This window comes from Oncorhynchus keta, chromosome 1 (assembly GCF_023373465.1).
Source record: "Oncorhynchus keta strain PuntledgeMale-10-30-2019 chromosome 1, Oket_V2, whole genome shotgun sequence".
In the NCBI taxonomy this organism is placed as follows: Eukaryota; Metazoa; Chordata; class Actinopteri; order Salmoniformes; family Salmonidae; genus Oncorhynchus; species Oncorhynchus keta.
The window spans coordinates 3,591,649-3,616,648 of NC_068421.1; the positions used below are offsets into that span (position 1 = coordinate 3,591,649).

A 25,000-nucleotide genomic window follows, 5' to 3' on the forward strand; every position below is an offset into this window, starting at 1 on the left:
ACACACACACACACACACAAGGTAAAACACACACACACACACACAAGGTACACAAGGTACACACACACACACACACACAAGGTATAACACACACACACACACACACACACACACACACACACACACACACACACACACACACACACAAGGTATAACACACACACACACACACAAGGTATAACACACACACACACACACAAGGTATAACACACACACACACACACACACACACACACAAGGTATAACACACACACAAGGTATACACACACACACACACACACACACACAAGGTATAACACACACACACACACACACAAGGTATAACACACACACACACACACAAGGTATACACACACACACAAGGTATAACACACACACACACACACACAAGGTATAGGTACACACACACACACACACACACAAGGTATAAACACACACACACACACACACACACACACACACACACACACACACAAGGTATAAACACACACACACACACACACACACAAGGTATAACACACACACACACACACACACACACACACACACACACACAAGGTACACACACACACACACACACACACACACAAGGTATAACACACACACACACACACACAAGGTATAACACACACACACACACAAGGGTACACACACACACACAAGGTATAACACACACACACACACACACACACAAGGTATAACACACACACACACACACACACACACACACACACACACACACACACACACAAGGTATAACACACACACACACACACACACAAGGTATAACACACACAGCACACACACAAGGTATAACACACACACACACACACACACACACACACACACACACAGGGTACAGCACACACACAAGGTATAAACACACACACACACACACACACACACACACACACAAGGTATAATACACACACACACAAGATGTCCTGTTGTTGTTTTAGACTGAGTAACTATTAGAGACCCGGCTTGTCCTGTTGTTTTTGACTGGGTAACTATTAGAGACCCACACTTCTCCTGTTGTTGTTTTTGACTGGGTAACTATTAGAGACCCGGCTTCTCCTGTTGTTGTTTTAGACTGAGTAACTATTAGAGACCCGGCTTGTCCTGTTGTTTTTGACTGGGTAACTAGAGACCCGGCTCTCCTGTTGTTGTTTTTGACTGGGTAACTATTAGAGACCTGGCTTCTCCTGTTGTTGTTTTTGACTGGGTAACTATTAGAGACCCGGCATGTCCTGTTGTTTTTGACTGGGTAACTATTAGAGACCCGGCCTCTCCTGTTGTTGTTATTGACTGGGTAACTATTAGAGACCCGGCTTGTCCTGTTGTTTTTGACTGTGTAACTATTAGAGACCCGGCTCGTCCTGTTGTAACTAACTATTAAAGACCCGGCTTGTCCTGTTGTTGTTTTAGACTGAGTAACTATTAAAGACCCGGCTTGTCCTGTTGTTGTTTTAGACTGAGTAACTATTAAAGAGACCCGGCTTGTCCTGTTGTTTTTGACTAAGTAACTATTAGAGACCCGGCTTGTCCTGTTGTTGTTTTAGACTAACTATTAGAGACCCGGCTTGTCCTGTTGTTGTTTTAGACTGAGTAACTATTAGAGACCCGGCTTCTCCTGTTGTTGTTTTAGACTGAGTAACTATTAAAGAGACCCGGCTTGTCCTGTTGTTTTTGACTAAGTAACTATTAGAGACCCGGCTTGTCCTGTTGTTGTTTTTGACTAAGTAACTATTAAAGAGTCGGCTTGTCCTGTTGTTTTTGACTAAGTAACTATTAGAGACCCGGCTTGTCCTGTTGTTGTTTTTGACTGGGTAACTATTAGAGACCCGGCTTGTCCTGTTGTTTTAGACTGAGTAACTATTAGAGACCCGGCTTCTCCTGTTGTTGTTTTAGACTGAGTAACTATTAAAGACCCGGCTTGTCCTGTTGTTTTTGACTGAGTAACTATTAGAGACCCGGCTTGTCCTGTTGTTGTTTTAGACTGAGTAACTATTAGAGACCCGGCTTGTCCTGTTGTTTTTGACTAAGTACCTATTAGAGACCCGGCTTGTCCTGTTGTTGTTTTAGACTGAGTAACTATTAGAGACCCGGCTTGTCCTGTTGTTTTAGACTGAGTAACTATTAGAGACCCGGCTTGTCCTGTTGTTTTTGACTGAGTAACTATTTCTTCTAGGTGCTCTAACATTCTTCTTCCTTCTCCCCATCCCCTGTCTCTCTCTCCCCATCCCCTGTCTCTCTCTCTCCCCTGTCTCTCTCTCTCTCTCTACACCCATCCCCCGTCTCTCTCTCTCCCCCGTCTCTCTCTCTCTCCCCCCTCTCTCTCTCTACACCCATCCCCTGTCTCTCTCTCCCCCGTCTCTCTCTCTCTCCCCCGTCTCTCTCTCTCTCTTCCCCGTCTCTCTCTCTCTCTTCCCCGTCTCTCTCTCTCTCCCCCGTCTCTCTCTCTCTACACCCATCTCTCTCTCTCTCTCTCTCTCTCTCTCTCTCTCTCTCTACACCCATCCCTGTCTCTCTACACCCATCTCTCTCTCTCTCTCTACACCCATCCCTCTCTCTACACCCATCCTCTCTCTCTCTCTCTCTCTCTCTCTCTCTCTCTCTCTACACCCATCCCTGTCTCTCTCTCCCTCTACACCCATCTCTCTCTCTCTCTCTCTCTCTCTCTCTCTCTCTCTCTACACCCATCTCTCTCTCCTCTACACCTCTACCTCTCCCATCTCTCTCTCTCTCTCTCTCTCTCTCTCTCTCTCTCTCTCACCTCTCTCTCTCTCTCTCTCTCTACACCATCCCTGTCTCTCTCTCTCTACACCATCTCTCTCTCTCTCTCTACACCATCCCTGTCTCTCTCACACCCATCCCTGTCTCTCTCTCTCTACACCATCCCTCTCTCTCTCTCTCTCTCTCTCTCTCTCTCTCTCTCTCTCTACACCCATCCCTTCCTCTCTCTCTCTCTCTCTCTCTACACCCATCCCTCTCTCTCTCTCTCTCTCTACACCATCCCTCTCTCTCTCTCTCTCTACACCATCCCTCTCTCTCTCTCTCTCTCTGTACACCCATCTCTCTCTCTCTCTACACCCATCCCTGTCTCTCTCTCTCTCTCTCTCTCTCACATCCCTTCCCTCTCTCTCTCTCTGTACACACCATCCCTCTCTCTCTCTCTCTCTCTCTCTCTCTCTCTCTCTACACCCTTCTCTCTCTCTCTCTCTCTCTACACCCATCCCTCTCTCTCTCTCTGTACACCCATCCCTCTCTCTCTCTCTCTCTCTCTCTACACCATCCCTGTCTCTCTCTCTCTACACCATCCCTGTCTCTCTCTCTCTCTCTACACCCATCCATGTCTCTCTCTCTCTCTCTACACCCATCCATGTCTCTCTCTCCCTCCCCTATCCCCCGTCTCTCTCTCCCTCCCCTATCCCCCGTCTCTCTCCCCCCTCAGTAAGAACAGATTATCCGGTATGAATCCCGTCTACAGCCCTGTTCAGCCTGGAGCTCCCTACGGTAACCCCAAGAACATGGCCTACACAGGTGAGACACACTACCTTGCTCCCACCCACCAATAAACACCCTCTCATCAAACCGAAGTGATTGGGCTAGCTAACGGTAGACAGAAGTAAACAGATCTATCTGGTCTACAATGTGTCCTGCTGGATCCTTACTAGCAATGTTTAAATTGCCATTTTCTATCCTTTTCCCATTAAAACTATAAGAGAAAATCATAAAATTCCTCATCAATTCACAATGCAGAATAATGGTCCTATTAGAAATGTGTAGGGCCTCTCGAGTGGCACAGTGGTCTAAGGCACTGCATCGCAGTGCTATCTGTGCCACTAGAGATTCTGGGTCCAGGCTCTGTCGCAGCCGGCCGCGACAGGGAGACCCATGGGGCAGTGCACAATTGGCCCAGCATCGTCCGGGTTAGTGGAGGGTTTGGCCAGCAGGGAGACCCATGGGGCACAATTGGCCCAGCATCGTCCGGGTTACTGGAGGGTTTGGACAGCAGGGAGACCCATGGGCCACAATTGGCCCAGCATCGTCTGGGTTAGTGGAGGGTTTGGCCGACAGGGATGTCCTTGTCTGCACGCTGACCAGGTCGCCAGGTGTACGGTGTTTCCACCGACACATTGGTACGGCTGGCTTCCGGGTTAAGTGGGCATTGTGTCAAGAAGCAGTGCGCGTTGGTTGGCACTCGACCTTCGGCTCTCCCGAGTCCGTACGGGAGTTGCAGCGATGAGACAAGACTGTAACTACCAATTCGATACCACGAAATTGAAATGCCTACACAAAACCTTCTCTTCTTTGGAGATCATTTAGAAGAGCCACTGAACGGTCATTTAACTTGTCTGTAAAGGAACGGCGCTTCTGACCAGAACCGTCAATCCAAAAATCTGCAAAGACCGAAAACAGTCATATTCCCTAAATTTAACTGTTTATTTATTGTTTAAGCTAATTATTCAAGGCTCGCTTTATTTTATTTTAAAACTAAAATGCTCGATTGCATTTCAAATCATGAATGCTGTGTGATGACATGAACAAATGAATGATAGATTGATACAATAGACTGGAGAAGTATTAAATTATAGGCCACAGTAAGTTACGGTATTAAGATTAAACAGGATGAGGTCTTTGGCCTACAGCTGGTGGTTATAAGAGGCTGCTATACTAAGTACTAATGATAATGACATGGTGGTTATATGAGGCTGCTATACTAAGTACTAATGATAATGACATGGTGGTTATATGAGGCTGTTATACTAAGTACTAATGATAATGACATGGTGGTTATAAGAGGCTGCTATACTAAGTTCTAATGATAATGACATGGTGGTTATATGAGGCTGCTATACTAAGTACTAATGATAATGACATGGTGGTTATATGAGGCTGCTATACTAATGATAATGACATGGTGGTTATAAGAGGCTGTTATACTAAGTACTAATGATAATGACATGGTGGTTATAAGAGGCTGCTATACTAAGTACTAATGATAATGACATGGTGGTTATATGAGGCTGCTATACTAAGTACTAATGATAATGACATGGTGGTTATAAGAGGCTGCTATACTAAGTACTAATGATAATGACATGGTGGTTATAAGAGGCTGCTATACTAAGTCTACTAATGATAATGCCATGGTGGTTATATGAGGCTGCTATACTAAGTACTAATGATAATGACATGGTGGTTATATGAGGCTGCTATACTAATGATAATGACATGGTGGTTATAAGAGGCTGTTATACTAAGTACTAATGATAATGACATGGTGGTTATAAGAGGCTGCTATACTAAGTACTAATGATAATGACATGGTGGTTATATGAGGCTGCTATACTAATGATAATGACATGGTGGTTATAAGAGGCTGTTATACTAAGTACTAATGATAATGACATGGTGGTTATAAGAGGCTGCTATACTAAGTACTAATGATAATGACATGGTGGTTATATGAGGCTGCTATACTAAGTTCTAATGATAATGATATGGTGGTTATATGAGGCTGCTATACTAAGTACTAATGATAATGACATGGTGGTTATAAGAGGCTGCTATACTAAGTTCTAATGATAATGATATGGTGGTTATATGAGGCTGCTATACTAAGTACTAATGATAATGATATGGTGGTTATAAGAGGCTGCTATACTAAGTTCTAATGATAATGATATGGTGGTTATAAGAGGCTGCTATACTAAGTACTAATGATAATGACATGGTGGTTATATGAGGCTGCTATACTAATGATAATGACATGGTGGTTATATGAGGCTGCTATACTAAGTTCTAATGATAATGACATGGTGGTTATATGAGGCTGCTATACTAAGTACTAATGATAATGACATGGTGGTTATATGAGGCTGCTATACTAAGTACTAATGATAATGACATGGTGGTTATATGAGGCTGCTATACTAAGTACTAATGATAATGACATGGTGGTTATATGAGGCTGCTATACTAAGTACTAATGATAATGACATGGTGGTTATATGAGGCTGCTATACTAAGTTCTAATGATAATGACGTGGTGGTTATATGAGGCTGCTATACTAAGTACTAATGATAATGACATGGTGGTTATATGAGGCTGCTATACTAAGTTCTAATGATAATGACATGGTGGTTATAAGAGGCTGCTATACTAAGTACTAATGATAATGACATGGTGGTTATATGAGGCTGCTATACTAAGTACTAATGATAATGACATGGTGGTTATAAGAGGCTGCTATACTAAGTACTAATGATAATGACATGGTGGTTATATGAGGCTGCTATACTAAGTCTACTAATGATAATGACATGGTGGTTATATGAGGCTGCTATACTAAGTACTAATGATAATGACATGGTGGTTATATGAGGCTGCTATACTAAGTACTAATGATAATGACATGGTGGTTATATGAGGCTGCTATACTAAGTCTACTAATGATAATGACATGGTGGTTATATGAGGCTGCTATACTAAGTACTAATGATAATGACATGGTGGTTATATGAGGCTGCTATACTAAGTACTAATGATAATGACATGGTGGTTATATGAGGCTGCTATACTAAGTTCTAATGATAATGACATGGTGGTTATAAGAGGCTGCTATACTAAGTACTAATGATAATGACATGGTGGTTATATGAGGCTGCTATACTAAGTACTAATGATAATGATATCGTGGTTATATGAGTCTGCTATACTAAGTACTAATGATAATGACATGGTGGTTATATGAGGCTGCTATACTAAGTACTAATGATAATGATATGGTGGTTATATGAGGCTGCTATACTAAGTTCTAATGATAATGACATGGTGGTTATATGAGGCTGCTATACTAAGTTCTAATGATAATGACGTGGTGGTTATATGAGGCTGCTATACTAAGTTCTAATGATAATGACGTGGTGGTTATATGAGGCTGCTATACTAATGATAATGACGTGGTGGTTATATGAGTCTGCTATACTAAGTTCTAATGATAATGACGTGGTGGTTATATGAGGCTGCTATACTAAGTTCTAATGATAATGACGTGGTGGTTATATGAGGCTGCTATACTAATGATAATGACGTGGTGGTTATATGAGGCTGCTATACTAAGTTCTAATGATAATGACGTGGTGGTTATATGAGGCTGCTATACTAATGATAATGACGTGGTGGTTATATGAGGCTGCTATACTAAGTTCTAATGATAATGACGTGGTGGTTATATGAGGCTGCTATACTAAGTTCTAATGATAATGACATGGTGGTTATAAGAGGCTGCTATACTAAGTTCTAATGATAATGACATGGTGGTTATAATGAGGTGCTATACTCAGTCTACTAATGATAATGACATGGTGGTTATAAGAGGCTGCTATACTAAGTTCTAATGATAATGATATGGTGGTTATAAGAGGCTGCTATAGTTCTAATGATAATACTAATGATAATGACATGGTGGTTATAAGAGGCTGCTATACTCAGTCTACTAATGATAATGACATGGTGGTTATAAGAGGCTGCTATACTAAGTTCTAATGATAATGACGTGGTGGTTATATGAGGCTGCTATACTCAGTCTACTAATGATAATGACATGGTGGTTATATGAGGCTGCTATACTAATGATAATGACGTGGTGGTTATATGAGGCTGCTATACTAAGTTCTAATGATAATGACGTGGTGGTTATATGAGGCTGCTATACTAAGTTCTAATGATAATGACATGGTGGTTATAAGAGGCTGCTATACTAAGTTCTAATGATAATGATATGGTGGTTATAAGAGGCCGTTCTACCCCTAGAAAAAAGTGTAAAACCCCTACAGAAATGCAAAGATTTAAAAACAGACACATTTGTGGAATTGTTTTCTTGACATGTCGTCATGGAAACAGTAGGCAGTTAAACACTCAAACGGAATCAAGATGTGTCTTATTTCTATAGATATGGATGATTTACGAAGCCAGGCGTATTGATCAGATAGGCTATTGATTATAGACCTAATTAAGTTGGTTTTTCTCGCCTACCATTCACTATACCAGGGTTATAACAGGGCCTGTATGTCACAGTGTGATGCTACCATTCACTACCAGGGTTATAACAGGGCCTGTATGTCACAGTGTGATGCTACCATTCACTATACCAGGGTTATAACAGGGCCTGTATGTCACAGTGTGATGCTACCATTCACTATACTAGGGATATAACAGGGCCTGTATGTCACAGTGTGATGCTACCATTCACTATACCAGGGTTATAACAGGGCCTGTATGTCACAGTGTGATGCTACCATTCACTATACCAGGGTTATAACAGGGCCTGTATGTCACAGTGTGATGCTACCATTCACTATACCAGGGTTATAACAGGGCCTGTATGTCACAGTGTGATGCTACCATTCACTATACCAGGGTTATAACAGGGCCTGTATGTCACAGTGTGATGCTACCATTCACTATACCAGGGTTATAACAGGGCCTGTATGTCACAGTGTGATGCTACCATTCACTATACCAGGGTTATAACAGGGCCTGTATGTCACAGTGTGATGCTACCATTCACTATACCAGGGTTATAACAGGGCCTGTATGTCACAGTGTGATGCTACCATTCACTATACCAGGGTTATAACAGGGCCTGTATGTCACAGTGTGATGCTACCATTCACTATACCAGGGTTATAACAGGGCCTGTATGTCACAGTGTGATGGGACTGAGTGTGATATCTATCAGAATGTATGACTGTCCCCAACCACACAGCTGTCACCTCCACATACCACACACACACAGCAACATGGATGCTGCCTGTGTCATGCTTCTTCTCTCTCTCCATCCCTCTCTCTCCATCTATCCTTCTCTCCTCATCTCTCTCTTTCTCCATCCATCCTTCTCTCTCCATCCATCCCTTTCTCTCTCCATCTATCCTTCTCTCCTCATCTCTCTCTCTCTCCATCTATCCCTTTCTCTCTCCATCTATCCTTCTCTCCTCATCTCTCTCTCTCTCCATCTATCCCTTTCTCTCTCCATCTATCCTTCTCTCCTCATCTCTCTCTCTCTCCATCTATCCCTTTCTCTCTCCATCTATCCTTCTCTCCTCATCTCTCTCTTTCTCCATCCATCCTTCTCTCTCCATCCATCCCTTTCTCTCTCCATCTATCCTTCTCTCCTCATCTCTCTCTCTCTCCATCTATCCCTTTCTCTCTCCATCTATCCTTCTCTCCTCATCTCTCTCTTTCTCCATCCATCCTTCTCTCTCCATCCATCTCTCTCTCTCCCCCCCTCTCTCTTCCTCATTCCCTCCCTCTCTCCATCACTCTCATTTCTCACCTTCCTCCCACACAATGTAATCACTGAGAAGACATAAACAATTCCTTGTCTAGTTAGTGGTTATACTGGAGGTTGTAATATCTGCTAATTGGTGAGCCGATTAGCCGTCTGTTTCATCTCATCATTACACTTACACACAAACATAGTCTGGTTCCAGTTGTCTGGTTGTGTGAAACATCTCTCAATGAAGACCGATTAACAGCCAGAACCACTCAACATGCCGTAGTATCCTGGTGTGCACCATGTTCTACTGTCTACACACACACACAGGTGTTAACTCAACAGGAGAGCTCTCCCCCTCCTGCTGTGTGTGGTAAAAACCATATGCATACATACTGTAAGACCGAGAGATAATATTGTATACACACACCCACAGGTCTTCCTATGTCAATGTTTACAACTATACATTCACCCCAAAGTGTGTTGTCTGCCAGTGTGTGTTGCGTTCACCTCAGTGTGTTGTATACCAGTGTGTGTGTGTTGCTTTCACCCTAGAGTGTGTTGTATACAAGTGTGTGTGTGTTGCGCTCACCCCAGAGTGTGTTGTATACCAGTGTGTGTGTGTGTTGCGTTCAGCCCAGAGTGTGTTGTATACTAGTGTGTTTGTTGCGTTCAGCCCAAAGTGTGTTGTATACTAGTGTGTGTGTTGCGTTCACCCCAGAGTGTGTTGTATACCAGTGTGTGTGTTGCGTTCACCCCAGAGTGTGTTGTATGACAGTGTGTGTGTGTTGCCTTCACCCCAGAGTGTGTTGTATACCTGTGTGTGTTGCTTTCACCCTAGTGTGTTGTATACAAGTGTGTGTGTGTGTTGCGTTCACCCCAGAGTGTGTTGTATACCAGTGTGTGTGTGTGTTGCGCTCACCCCAGAGTGTGTTGTATACCAGTGTGTGTGCGTTGCGCTCACCCCAGAGTGTGTTGTATACCAGTGTGTGTGCGTTGCGCTCACCCTAGAGTGTGTTGTATACCAGTGTGTGTGTGTGTTGCGTTCACCCCAGAGTGTGTTGTATACCAGTGTGTGTGTGTTGCGCTCACCCTAGAGTGTGTTGTATACCAGTGTGTGTGTGTGTTGCGTTCACCCCAGAGTGTGTTGTATACCAGTGTGTGTGTGTTGCGCTCACCCAGAGTGTGTTGTATACCAGTGTGTGTGTGTGTTGCGTTCACCCCAGAGTGTGTTGTATGACAGTGTGTGTGTGTTGCGTTCAGCCCAGAGTGTGTTGTATGACAGTGTGTGTGTGTTGCGTTCACCCCAGAGTGTGTTGTATGACTGTGTGTGTGTGTTGCGTTCACCCCAGAGTGTGTTGTATGACAGTGTGTGTGTGTTGCGTTCAGCCCAGAGTGTGTTGTATACCTGTGTGTGTGTGTTGCGCTCACCCCAGAGTGTGTTGTATGACAGTGTGTGTGAGTTGCGTCCTCATACATAGGTTGGGTTTGCTTCTAGCTGAACTCAGCGAAGTGAATATCTGTGCTCACATACTCCCTTAAAATACCTTGGCTAGAAAAACAAGAACGATGTTAAGTGTTTGTCCCTCTTGAGACCCCATACCAACAACCTACCCAGTAGCACTTCCTCAAAATAGTCAGAATCAATCTAAGATAAATCAAGAAATATGTCAATGTTGATGTTTTTGCCAAGGTGGTCTTCGTCAGGAAAATTGTATGTCTAAGATGTTTGGTGCAGTGTTTCTCAAGTGAATTTTTTTGTTGTCTCTCGTTGAATGAAAACAAACACTTCATTGAAGAATCCATACTGTTGACCAATCACAGACAACGGGGCGTGGGACTTCGGCTCGTTTTCAAGAAAATAAATTCGAACAGCCGGGAAAAAAAACTTTTGCCGAAGACTAAAACGACCAAAAACGTTGTCAAATTCTCATCATGTATGAACTGTTTCAAACTGTTTCGGGTGGGAAGCCTTAAGACTCTCTTGTCCTCTGTAGGCTACCCAGGAGGTTACCCTACTGCTGCTCCCACCTACACACCAAACCTCTACCAAACGGGTACTCCAGGGTACCCACCAGGTAAGAACACACAAACACACCTAACCTCTACCCAACGGCTAGTCCAGGGTACCCACCAGGTAAGAACACACTCCTAACCTCTACCCAACGGCTAGTCCAGGGTACCCACCAGGTAAGAACACACACCTAACCTCCACCAAACGGCTAGTCCAGGGTACCCACCAGGTAAGAACACACACCTAACCTCTACCAAACGGGTAGTCCAGGGTACCCACTGGGTAAGAACACACACCTAACCTCTACCAAACGGGTAGTCCAGGGTACCCACCAGGTAAGAACACACACCTAACCTCTACCAAACGGCTAGTCCAGGGTACCCACTGGGTAAGAACACACACACACACCTAACCTCTACCCAACGGGTAGTCCAGGGTACCCACTGGGTAAGAACACACTCCTAACCTCTACCAAACGGGTAGTCCAGGGTACCCACCAGGTAAGAACACACACACACACCTAACCTCTACCAAACGGGTACTCCAGGGTACCCACTGGGTAAGAACACACACACACACACACCTAACCTCTACCCAACGGGTAGTCCAGGGTACCCACTGGGTAAGAACACACTCCTAACCTCTACCAAACGGGTAGTCCAGGGTACCCACTGGGTAAGAACACACACCTAACCTCTACCAAACGGGTAGTCCAGGGTACCCACTGGGTAAGAACACACACCTAACCTCTACCAAACGGCTAGTCCAGGGTACCCACTGGGTAAGAACACACACCTAACCTCTACCAAACGGGTAGTCCAGGGTACCCACTGGGTAAGAACACACACCTAACCTCTACCAAACGGGTAGTCCAGGGTACCCACTGGGTAAGAACACACACCTAACCTCTACCAAACGGGTAGTCCAGGGTACCCACTGGGTAAGAACACAGACACCGGTAGAAAATGTCTTATCGCAGTGGTTATTAACAATTTCATAAATCATCACCTAGCTACACTTAAAGGCTTATAGCAGTGACACTTGTAGATGTCAGCTAGCTCTATTAGGTAGAGTTACTGTTGGAGCTGTCAGGTAGCTCTAGTAGGTAGAGTTACTGCTGGAGCTGTCAGCTAGCTGTATTAGGTAGAGTTACTGTTAGCTAGCTCTAGGAGGTAGAGTTACTGTTGGAGCTCTAGGGAGTAGAGCTACTGTTGGAGCTTTCAGATAGCTCTAGTAGGTAGAGTTACTGTTGGAGCTGTCAGCTAGCTCTAGGAGGTAGATTTACTGCTGGAGCTGTCAGCTAGCTCTAGGAGGTAGAGTTACTGCTGGAGCTGTCAGCTAGCTCTAGGAGGTAGAGTTACTGTTGTAGCTGTCAGCTAGCTCTAGGAGGTAGAGTTACTGCTGGAGCTGTCAGCTAGCTCTAGGAGGTAGTGTTACTGCTGGAGCTGTCAGCTAGCTCTAGGAGGTAGAGTTACTGCTGGAGCTGTCAGCTAGCTCTAGGAGGTACAGTTACTGCTGGAGCTGTCAGCTAGCTCTAGGAGGTAGAGTTACTGCTGCAGCTGTCAGCTAGCTCTAGGAGGTAGAGTTACTGCTGGAGCCGTCAGCTAGCTCTAGGGGGTAGGGTTACTGCTGGAGCTGTCAGCTAGCTCTAGGAGGTAGGGTTACTGCTGGAGCTGTCAGCTAGCTCTAGGAGGTAGAGTTACTGTTGGAGCTGTCAGCTAGCTCTAGGAGGTAGAGTTACTGCTGGAGCTGTCAGTTAGCTCTAGGAGGTAGGGTTACTGCTGGAGCTGTCAGCTCGCTCTAGGAGGTAGGCTTACTGCTGGAGCTGTCAGCTAGCTCTAGGAGGTAGAGTTACTGCTGGAGCTGTCAGCTAGCTCTAGGAGGTAGAGTTACTGCTGGAGCTGTCAGCTAGCTCTAGGAGGTAGAGTTACTGCTGGAGCTGTCAGCTAGCTCTAGGAGGTAGAGTTACTGTTGGAGCTGTCAGCTAGCTCTAGGAGGTAGAGTTACTGCTGCAGCTGTCAGCTAGCTCTAGGAGGTAGGTTACTGCTGGACTCTAGGAGGTAGGGTTACTGCTGGAGCTGTCAGCTAGCTCTAGGAGGTAGGTAGGGTTACTGCTGGAGCTGTCAGCTAGCTCTAGGAGGTAGGTTACTGCTGGAGCTGTCAGCTAGCTCTAGTAGGTGTTACTGCTGGAGCTGGAGCAGCTAGCTCTATGAGGTAGGGTTACTGTCAGCTAGCTCTAGGAGGTACTGAGTTACTGCTGGAGCTGTGGAGCAGGCAGCAGCTAGGAGGTAGGGCTCTGGAGGAGCTAGCTCTAGGAGGTAGAGTTACTGCTGGAGCTGTCAGCTAGCTCTAGGAGGTAGGGTTACTGCTGGAGCTGTCAGCTAGCTCCAGGAGGTAGAGTTACTGCTGGAGCTGTCAGCTAGCTCCAGGAGGTAGAGTTACTGCTGCAGCTGTCAGCTAGCTCTAGTAGGTAAAGTTACTGCTGGAGCTGTCAGCTAGCTCTAGGAGGTAAAGTTACTGCTGGAGCTGTCAGCTAGCTCTGGGAGGTAGGGTTACTGCTGGAGCTGTCAGCTAGCTCTTGGGAGTAGAACTACTGTTGGAGCTTTCAGCTAGCTCTAGGAGGTAGAGTTACTGCTGGAGCTGTCAGCTAGCTCTAGGAGGTAGAGTTACTGTTGGAGCTGTCAGCTAGCTCTAGGAGGTAGAGTTACTGCTGCAGCTGTCAGTTAGCTCTAGTAGGTAAAGTTACTGCTGGAGCTGTCAGCTAGCTCTAGAAGGTAGAGTTACTGCTGGAGCTGTCAGCTAGCTCTAGGAGGTAGAGTTACTGTTGGAGCTGTCAGCTAGCTCTAGGAGGTAGAGTTACTGCTGCAGCTGTCAGTTAGCTCTAGTAGGTAAAGTTACTGCTGGAGCTGTCAGCTAGCTCTAGGAGGTAGGGTTACTGCTGGAGCTGTCAGCTAGCTCTAGGAGGTAGGGTTACTGCTGGAGCTGTCAGCTAGCTCTAGGAGGTTGGGTTACTGCGGGAGCTGTCAGCTAGCTCTAGGAGGTAGGGTTACTGCTGGAGCTGTCAGCTAGCTCTATTTGGTAGAGTAACTGTTAGCTAGCTCTAGGAGGTAGAGTTACTGCTGGAGCTGTCAGCTAGGTCTAGTAGGTAGGGTTACTGCTGGAGCTGTCAGCTAGCTCTAGGGAGTAGAGCTACTGTCAGCTAGCTCTATGAGGTAGGGTTACTGCTGGAGCTGTCAGCTAGCTCTAGGATGTAGGGTTACTGCTGGAGCTGTCAGCTAGCTCTATGAGGTAGGGTTACTGCTGGAGCAGGCAGCTTGCTCTAGGAGGTAGGGTTACTGCTGGAGCTGTCAGCTAGCTCTAGGAGGTAGAGTTACTGCTGGAGCTGTCAGCTTGCTCTCGGAGGTTGGGTTACTGCTGGAGCTGTCAGCTAGCTCTAGGAGGTAGGGTTACTGCTGGAGCTGTCAATCTGCTCAGTTTGGGTCTCAATTTACTGTTGCAAGTTAGTATAGTAGAGTATTTGGTTGTGCATTAGCAGTTTTTCTCTCATGTTACTCAATTAGTCCATGTCAGCAAACATATTTAGATTGGTAAATTAGTCGAGCTACCAGGATCTCTATATTTAGTAATCATGGTCGAATTACCTGCCGATGGTTCCTCATTGATTTTGTTAGTCAGTCTCACTCAGATGTCATATTTAAAACTGCAAACATTTCTCTCCACCCTATGTCAAAATGTGTAAAGTTGCAGGAAATTAGTTATGAAATGGCAAAATTGTTCTCTGCGCCCCATGGCAGAGTGTGTAGAATTGCCCAAAATTAATTCTAAAGTGTAAAAATGTCTGTCCGCTGTCGAGAAGGGGGAATCTTAAAGAAATGGGCTCTCAATGTGTGTGGGGAGGAGGTGTGGATGTCGGTACGCACAGACACACAAGCAACTGCGGCCCCTCATGAATCTAAAGCTAACGTAACCTTGTCTCGTCTCCACCTTCTGGCCCATCTCCACTTTCTGGCCCCAGTGATTCTCTGGTGGGTTACATGAGCACTTCATGTTTTCAGCACTCGACCTCAACGTTTTTGAATAGACTACGCAGGGCAATTTCAGAGAGCAGTGTCGCGATTAAATACATTATCCACATACTGTTCATTCACCCATGGCCTTCAGTCTGGACACAATAACACAGTTTGGTATGGGCTGTTCGCTGATGCTGCCGTTCAGAGCTGGTTTGATGGTGATGCATACTGGAGCTCCTCAGCATCTCTGTCTTTGTTCCGGTGTCCTTGGCTCTGTATTCTAGAAGCCTCTAAGCAGAGCAGCACTTTAGTGTATGACCTTCATCTGCCCCCTGGTGGTTTTAACAGAGTACTACACAAAGGTGTACAGTTGAAGTCGGAAGTTTACATACACCTTAGCCAAATACATCAGTTTTTCACAATTCCTGACATTTAATCCTAATACAAATCCCCTATTTTAGGTCAGTTAGGATCGCCACTTTATTTTAGGAATGTAAAAATGTCAGAATAATAGTAGAGAATTATTTATTTCAGCTTTTATTTCTTTCACCACATTTCCAGTGGGTCAGAAGTTCACATACACTCAATTAGTATTTGGTAGCACTGCCTTTAAATTGTTTAACTTGAGTCAAATGTTTTGGGTAGCGTTCTGTGTTGGGTGAATTTTGGCCCATTCCTCCTGACAGAGCTGGTGTAACTGAGTCAGGTTTGTAGGCTCGCACACGCTTTTTACATTTACATTTTTTACATTTAAGTCATTTAGCAGACGCTCTTATCCAGAGCGACTTACAAATTGGTGCATTCACCTTATGACATCCAGTGGAACAGCCACTTTACAATAGTGCATCTAAATCTTTTAAGGGGGGGGGGGCGGGGGTGAGAAGGATTACTTTATCCTATCCTAGGTATTCCTTAAAGAGGTGGGGTTTCAGGTGTCTCCGGAAGGTGGTGATTGACTCCGCTGTCCTGGCATCGTGAGGGAGTTTGTTCCACCATTGGGGGGCCAGAGCAGCGAACAGTTTTGACTGGGCTGAGCGGGAACTGTACTTCCTCAGTGGTAGGGAGGCGAGCAGGCCAGAGGTGGATGAACGCAGTGCCCTTGTTTGGGTGTAGGGCCTGATCAGAGCCTGGAGGTACTGAGGTGCCGTTCCCCTCACAGCTCCGTAGGCAAGGACCATGGTCTTGTAGCGGATGCGAGCTTCAACTGGAAGCCAGTGGAGAGAGCGAAGGAGCGGGGTGACGTGAGAGAACTTGGGAAGGTTGAACACCAGACGGGCTGCGGCGTTCTGGATGAGTTGTAGGGGTTTAATGGCACAGGCAGGGAGCCCAGCCAACAGCGAGTTGCAGTAATCCAGACGGGAGATGACAAGTGCCTGGATTAGGACCTGCGCCGCTTCCTGTGTGAGGCAGGGTCGTACTCTGCGGATGTTGTAGAGCATGAACCTACAGGAACGGGCCACCGCCTTGATGTTAGTTGAGAACGACAGGGTGTTGTCCAGGATCACGCCAAGGTTCTTAGCGCTCTGGGAGGAGGACACAATGGAGTTGTCAACCGTGATGGCGAGATCATGGAACGGGCAGTCCTTCCCCGGGAGGAAGAGCAGCTCCGTCTTGCCGAGGTTCAGCTTGAGGTGGTGATCCGTCATCCACACTGATATGTCTGCCAGACATGCAGAGATGCGATTCGCCACCTAGTCATCAGAAGGGGGAAAGGAGAAGATTAATTGTGTTTTTCAGTTGAACTTTTTCAGTTCTGCCCACAAGTTTTCTATAGGATTGAGGTCAGGGCTTTGTGATGGCCACTCCAATACCTTGACTTTGTTGTCCTTTAAGCCATTTTGCCTCAACATTGGAAGTATACTTAACATTTAAATTATTCAGCCCCCTTAAGTTAATACTTTTTAGCGCCACCTTTTGCTGCGATTACAGCTGTAAGTCGCTTGGGGTATGTCTCTATCAGTTTTGCACATCGAGAGACTGACATTTTTTCCCATTCCTCCTTGCAAAACAGCTCGAGCTCAGTGAGGTTGGATGGAGAGCATTTGTGAACAGCAGTTTTCAGTTCTTTCCACAGATTCTCGATTGGATTCAGGTCTGGACTTTGACTTGGCCATTCTAACACCTGGATATGTTTATTTTTGAACCATTCCATTGTAGATTTTGCTTTATGTTTTGGATCATTGTCTTGCTGGAAGACAAATCTCCGTCCCAGTCTCAGGTCTTTTGCAGACTCCATCAGGTTTTCTTCCAGAATGGTCCTGTATTTGGCTCCATCCATCTTCCCATCAATTTTAACCATCTTCCCTGTCCCTGCTGAAGAAAAGCAGGCCCAAACCATGATGCTGCCACCCCCATGTTTGACAGTGGGGATGGTGTGTTCAGGGTGTTGCTTTTAAGCCAAACATAACGTTTTGCATTGTTGCCAAAAAGTTCAATTTTGATTTCATCTGACCAGAGCACCTTCTTCCACATGTTTGGTGTGTCTTCCAGGTGGCTTGTGGCAAACTTTAAACGACACTTTTTATGGATATCTTTAAGAAATGTCTTTCTTCTTGCCACTCTTCCATAAAGGCCAGATTTGTGCAATATACGACTGATTGTTGTCCTATGGACAGAGTCTCCCACCTCACCTGTAGATCTCTGCAGTTCATCCAGACTGATCATGGGCCTCTTGGCTGCATCTCTGATCAGTCTTCTCCTTGTATGAGTTGAAAGTTTATAAGGACGGACAGTTCTTGGTAGATTTGCAGTGGTCTGATACTCCTTCCATTTCAATATTATCGCTTGCACAGTGCTCCTTGGGATGTTTAAAGCTTGGGAAATCTTTTTGTATCCAAATACGGCTTTAAACTTCTTCACAACAGTATCTCGGACCTGCCTGGTGTGTTCCTTGTTCTTAATGATGCTCTCTGCGCTTTTAACAGACCTCTGAGACTATCACAGTGCAGGTGCATTTATACAGAGACTTGATTACACACAGGTGGATTGTATTTATCATCATTAGTCATTTAGGTCAACATTGGATCATTCAGAGATCCTCACTGAACTTCTGGAGAGAGTTTGCTGCAGTGAAAGTAAAGGGGCTGAATAATTTTGCACGCCCAATTTTTCAGTTTTTGATTTGTTAAAAAAGTTTGAAATATCCAATAAATGTCGTTCCACTTCATGATTGTGTCCCACTTGTTGTTGATTCTTCACAAAAAAATACAGTTTTATATCTTTATGTTTGAAGCCTGAAATGTGGCAAAAGGTCGCAAAGTTCAAGGGGGCCGAATACTTTCGCAAGGCACTGTATTTTCAGGTCTTTCCAGAGATGTTTGATCATGTTCAAGTCCAGGCTTAAGCTGAGCACGCAAGGACATTCAGAGACTTGTCCTGAGGCCACTCCTGCGTTGTCTTGGCTGTGTGCTTAGGGTTGTTGTCCTGTTGGAAGGTGGACCTTCTCCCCTGTCATCTTTCCCTCGATCCTGACTAGTCTCCCAGTCCCTGCTGCTGAAAAACATCCCCACGGCATGATGCTGCTACCACCATGCTACACTGTAGGGATGGTGCCAGGTTTCCTCCAGACGTGGATCTTGGCATTCAGGCCAAAGAGTTCAATCTTGGTTTCATCAGACCAGAGGATCTTGTTTCTCATGGTCAGAGTCCTTTAGGTGCCTTTTGGCAAACTCCAAGCAGGCTGTCATGTGCCTTTTGCTGAGGAGTGGCTTCCAACTGGCCTCTTCACCATAAAGGCCTGATTGGTGGAGTGCTACAGGTTTTCCCATCTCCACAGAGGAACTCTAGAGCTCTGGGAGAGTAACAATCGGGTTCCTCCCTGCCCAAGACCCTTCTCCCCTGATTGCTCAGTTTCGCCGGGCGGCCAACTCTAGGAAGAGTCTTGGTGGTTCCTAACTTCTTCCGTTTAAGAATGTGTTCTTTGGGACCTTCAACGCAGCAGAAATGCTTTGGTACCTTTCCCCAGATCTGTACCTCAACACGATTCTGTCTTGGAGCGCTACGGACAGTTCCTTTGACCTCATGGGTTGGTTTTTGCTCTGACATGCACTGTCAACTATGGGACCTTATATAGACAGGTGTGTGCGGAACAGGAGAGGAGCTCAAGCAGGAGAACATTTGAGGTGTCGGCACTCGGCTCCGGCTCAAGTCGAGCACTGTGGAAATGTCATGTTATAGAAGGGCCGAGCTCAAAAACACCCCTGGACCCCAAAATGTTGTTTTAGAAACGCCACTGGACCCCTAAACGTTGTTTTAGAAACTGCACTGGACCCCTAAACGTTGTTTTATAAACTGCACTGGACCCCTAAACGTTGTTTTATAAACTGCACTGGACCCCTAAACGTTGTTTTATAAACTGCACTGGACCCCTAAACGTTGTTTTATAAACTGCACTGGACCCCAAAACGTTGTTTTAGAAACGGCAAAGCTCTCAGTATAGTGATGCAGGTCTTTTAGATATTGTACACATGAAATTGTGCCTTTCAAAACTTTATCCGCAACATTACATCCTATTTACCTCTCCGTCCATTCTTCAGGTGACTGCCTAAATAAACAAAACACTACACGAGGGAAACATAGTACATTGAAAGCAGGGGGTGCTTCCACACAGGAAGTTCCAGACACTTATAGGCTCTACCATGAGAAGACTGTAATGACGAGGCTCTACCACTAGGAGGAGACTGTAGTGATGAGGCTCTACCACTAGGAGACTGTAGTGATGAGGCTCTACCACTAGGAGGAGACTGTAGTGATGAGGCTCTACCACTAGGAGGAGACAGTAGTGATGAGGCTCTACCACTAGGAGACTGTAGTGATGAGGCTCTACCACTAGGAGGAGACTGTAGTGATGAGGCTCTACCACTAGGAGGAGACTGTAGTGATGAGGCTCTACCACTAGGAGACTGTAGTGATGAGGCTCTACCACTAGGAGGAGACTGTAGTGATGAGGCTCTACCACTAGGAGGAGACTGTAGTGATGAGGCTCTACCACTAGGAGACTGTAGTGATGAGGCTCTGCCACTAGGAGACTGTAGTGATGAGGCTCTGCCACTAGGAGACTGTAGTGATGAGGCTCTACCACTAGGAGGAGACTGTAGTGATGAAGCTCTACCACTAGGAGGAGACTGTAGTGATGAGGCTCTACCACTAGGAGACTGTAGTGATGAGGCTCTACCACTAGGAGGAGACTGTAGTGATGAGGCTCTACCACTAGGAGACTGTAGTGATGAGGCTCTGCCACTAGGAGACTGTAGTGATGAGGCTCTACCACTAGGAGGAGACTGTAGTGATGAGGCTCTACCACTAGGAGGAAGGAGACTGTAGTGATGAGGCTCTACCACTAGGAGGAGACTGTAGTGATGAGGCTCTACCACTAGGAGACTGTAGTGATGAGGCTCTGCCACTAGGAGACTGTAGTGATGAGGCTCTACCACTAGGAGGAGACTGTAGTGATGAGGCTCTACCACTAGGAGACTGTAGTGATGAGGCTCTGCCACTAGGAGACTGTAGTGATGAGGCTCTACCACTAGGAGGAGACTGTAGTGATGAGGCTCTACCACTAGGAGGAGACTGTAGTGATGAGGCTCTACCACTAGGAGGAGACTGTAGTGATGAGGCTCTACCACTAGGAGGAGACTGTAGTGATGAGGCTCCACCACTAGGATACTGTAATGACGAGGCTCTACCACTAGGAGACTGTAGTGATGAGTCTTTACCACTAGGAGACTGTAGTGATGAGGCTCTACCACTAGGAGGAGACTGTAGTGATGAGGCTCTACCACTAGGAGGAGACTGTAGGGATGAGGCTCTACCACTAGGAGACTAGTGATGAGGCTCTACCACTAGGAGGAGACTGTAGTGATGAGTCTCTACCACTAGGAGGAGACTGTAGTGATGAGGCTCTATATTACCAGGGCCACGTTCAGTAGACTACTGGTGATGTTACCATGGCTACGTTCAGTAGACTACTGGTGATGTTACCATGGCCACGTTCAGTAGACTACTGGTGATGTTACCAGGGCTACGTTCAGTAGACTACTGGTGATGTTACCATGGCCACGTTCAGTAGACTACTGGTGATGTTACCATGGCCACGTTCAGTAGACTACTGGTGATGTTACCATGGCCACGTTCAGTAGACTACTGGTGATGTTACCATGGCCACGTTCAGTAGACTACTGGTGATGTTACCATGGCCACGTTCAGTAGACTACTGGTGATGTTACCATGGCCACGTTCAGTAGACTACTGGTGATGTTACCATGGCCACGTTCAGTAGACTACTGGTGATGTTACCATGGCCACGTTCAGTAGACTACTGGTGATGTTACCATGGCCACGTTCAGTAGACTACTGGTGATGTTACCATGGTTCAGTAGACACGTTCAGTGGCCACGTTCAGTAGACTACTGGTGATGTTACCATGGTTCAGTAGACTACTGGTGATGTTACGTTCAGTAGACTACTGGTGATGTTACCATGGCCATGGCCACGTTCAGTAGACTACTGGTGATGTTACCATGGCCACGTTCAGTAGACTACTGGTGATGTTACCATGGCCACGTTCAGTAGACTACTGGTGATGTTACCATGGCCACGTTCACTGGTGAGACTACTGGTGATGTTACCATGGCTACGTTCAGTAGACTACTGGTGATGTTACCATGGATGTTACGTTCAGTAGACTACTGGTGATGTTACCATGGCCACGACTACTGGTGATGTTTCAGTAGACTACTGGTGATGTTACCATGGCCACGTTCAGTAGACTACTGGTGATGTTACCATGGCTACGTTCAGTAGACTACTGGTGATGTTACCATGGCCACGTTCAGTAGACTACTGGTGATGTTACCATGGCTACGTTCAGTAGACTACTGGTGATGTTACCATGGCCACGTTCAGTAGACTACTGGTGATGTTACCAGGGCCACGTTCAGTAGACTACTGGTGATGTTACCATGGCCACGTTCAGTAGACTACTGGTGATGTTACCAGGGCCACGTTCAGTAGACTACTGGTGATGTTACCATGGCCACGTTCAGTAGACTACTGGTGATGTTACCATGGCCACGTTCAGTAGACTACTGGTGATGTTACCAGGGCCACGTTCAGTAGACTACTGGTGATGTTACCATGGCCACGTTCAGTAGACTACTGGTGATGTTACCATGGCCACGTTCAGTAGACTACTGGTGATGTTACCAGGGCCACGTTCAGTAGACTACTGGTGATGTTACCATGGCCACGTTCAGTAGACTACTGGTGATGTTACAGTAGACTATGATGTTACCACGTTCAGTAGACTACTGGTGATGTTACCATGGCCACGTTCAGTAGACTACTGGTGATGTTACCATGGCCACGCCACGTTCAGTAGACTACTGGTGATGTTACCATGGGCACGTTCAGTAGACTACTGGTGATGTTACCATGGCCACGTTCAGTAGACTACTGGCGATGTTACCAGGGCTACGTTCAGTAGACTACTGGTGATGTTACCATGGCCACGTTCAGTAGACTACTGGTGATGTTACCATGGCCACGTTCAGTAGACTACTGGTGATGTTACCATGGCCACGTTCAGTAGACTACTGGTGATGTTACCATGGCCACGTTCAGTAGACTACTGGTGATGTTACCATGGCCACGTTCAGTAGACTACTGGTGATGATGGTCAGTAGACTACTGGTGATGTTACCATGGCCACGTTCAGTAGACTACTGGTGATGTTACCATGGCAGTAGACTACTGGTGATGTTACCATCAGTAGACTACTGGTGATGTTACCATGGCCACGTTCAGTAGACTACTGGTGATGTTACCATGGCCACGTTCAGTAGACTACTGGTGATGTTACCATGGCTACGTTCAGTAGACTACTGGTGATGTTACCATGGCCACGTTCAGTAGACTACTGGTGATGTTACCATGGCCACGTTCAGTAGACTACTGGTGATGTTACCATGGCCACGTTCAGTAGACTACTGGTGATGTTACCATGGCCACGTTCAGTAGACTACTGGTGATGTTACCATGGCCACGTTCAGTAGACTACTGGTGATGTTACCATGGCCACGTTCAGTAGACTACTGGTGATGTTACCATGGCCACGTTCAGTAGACTACTGGTGATGTTACCATGGCCACGTTCAGTAGACTACTGGTGATGTTACCATGGCCACGTTCAGTAGACTACTGGTGATGTTACCATGGCCACGTTCAGTAGACTACTGGTGATGTTACCATGGCCACGTTCAGTAGACTACTGGTGATGTTACCATGGCCACGTTCAGTAGACTACTGGTGATGTTACCAGGGCCACGTTCAGTAGACTACTGGTGATGTTACCATGGCCACGTTCAGTAGACTACTGGTGATGTTACCATGGCCACGTTCAGTAGACTACTGGTGATGTTACCATGGCCACGTTCAGTAGACTACTGGTGATGTTACCATGGCCACGTTCAGTAGACTACCACGTTCAGTGATGTTACCATGGCCACGTTCAGTAGACTACTGGTGATGTTACCATGGCCACGTTAAGTAGACTACTGGTGATGTTACCAGGGCCACGTTCAGTAGACTACTGGTGATGTTACCATGGCCACGTTCAGTAGACTACTGGTGATGTTACCATGGCCACGTTCAGTAGACTACTGGTGATGTTACCATGGCCACGTTCAGTAGACTACTGGTGATGTTACCAGGGCCACGTTCAGTAGACTACTGGTGATGTTACCAGGGCCACGTTCAGTAGACTACTGGTGATGTTACCATGGCCACGTTCAGTAGACTACTGGTGATGTTACCATGGCCACGTTCAGTAGACTACTGGTGATGTTACCAGGGCCACGTTCAGTAGACTACTGGTGATGTTACCAGGGCCACGTTCAGTAGACTACTGGTGATGTTACCATGGCCACGTTCAGTAGACTACTGGTGATGTTACCATGGCCACGTTCAGTAGACTACTGGTGATGTTACCAGGGCCACGTTCAGTAGACTACTGGTGATGTTACCAGGGCCACGTTCAGTAGACTACTGGTGATGTTACCATGGCCACGTTACCATGGCCACGTTCAGTAGACTACTGGTGATGTTACCATGGCCACGTTCAGTAGACTACTGGTGATATTACCATGGCTACGTTCAGTAGACTACTGGTGATGTTACCATGGCCACGTTCAGTAGACTACTGGTGATGTTACCAGGGCCACGTTCAGTAGACTACTGGTGATGTTACCAGGGCTACGTTCAGTAGACTACTGGCGATGTTACCATGGCCACGTTCAGTAGACTACTGGCGATGTTACCAGGGCTACGTTCAGTAGACTACTGGTGATGTTACCATGGCCACGTTCAGTAGACTACTGGTGATGTTACCGTGGCTACGTTCAGTTTGAAAAACATTCTTGAACGTTGCAAATAGAATACCATGAATAGAGCCACAAATATTTTAGTCACAATTTTTGTTGACAAAATGAATACTGTGCCATGGTACCTCATTAGGACTGAGAGGACGGCTGTGTTACCCTGATGCATGTGTCTTGGCTGTCGGACTTATGTTGGTCTCTCTCTCTCTGTGTGTGTGTGTGTGTGTGTGTGTGTGTGTGTGTGTGTGTGTAGGATACACTACAGCGGGTACTCCATATAAAGTGCCCCCCACCCAGATGAACGGAGCCCCCCCGCCCT

The 25,000-nt window shown here is 46.1% G+C and overlaps 1 protein-coding gene across 2 annotated transcripts in view; it reads left to right on the plus strand.

Moving 5' to 3' along the window:
* The first annotated feature begins 3,447 nt into the window (after positions 1-3,447).
* LOC118381493 (protein FAM168A-like) overlaps positions 3,448-25,000 on the plus strand; it is a 31,182-nt gene continuing 9,629 nt past the window's right edge. For both annotated transcript variants that reach the window (XM_052458069.1, XM_052458122.1), the window contains exons 1-3: positions 3,448-3,543; positions 11,282-11,362; positions 24,935-25,000. The exon at positions 24,935-25,000 is cut by the window's right edge and continues 98 nt beyond it. In XM_052458069.1, the coding sequence (XP_052314029.1) occupies positions 3,474-3,543; positions 11,282-11,362; positions 24,935-25,000 (217 nt within the window). In that variant the 5' untranslated portion in view covers positions 3,448-3,473. The remainder of the gene's footprint in view (positions 3,544-11,281; positions 11,363-24,934) is intronic.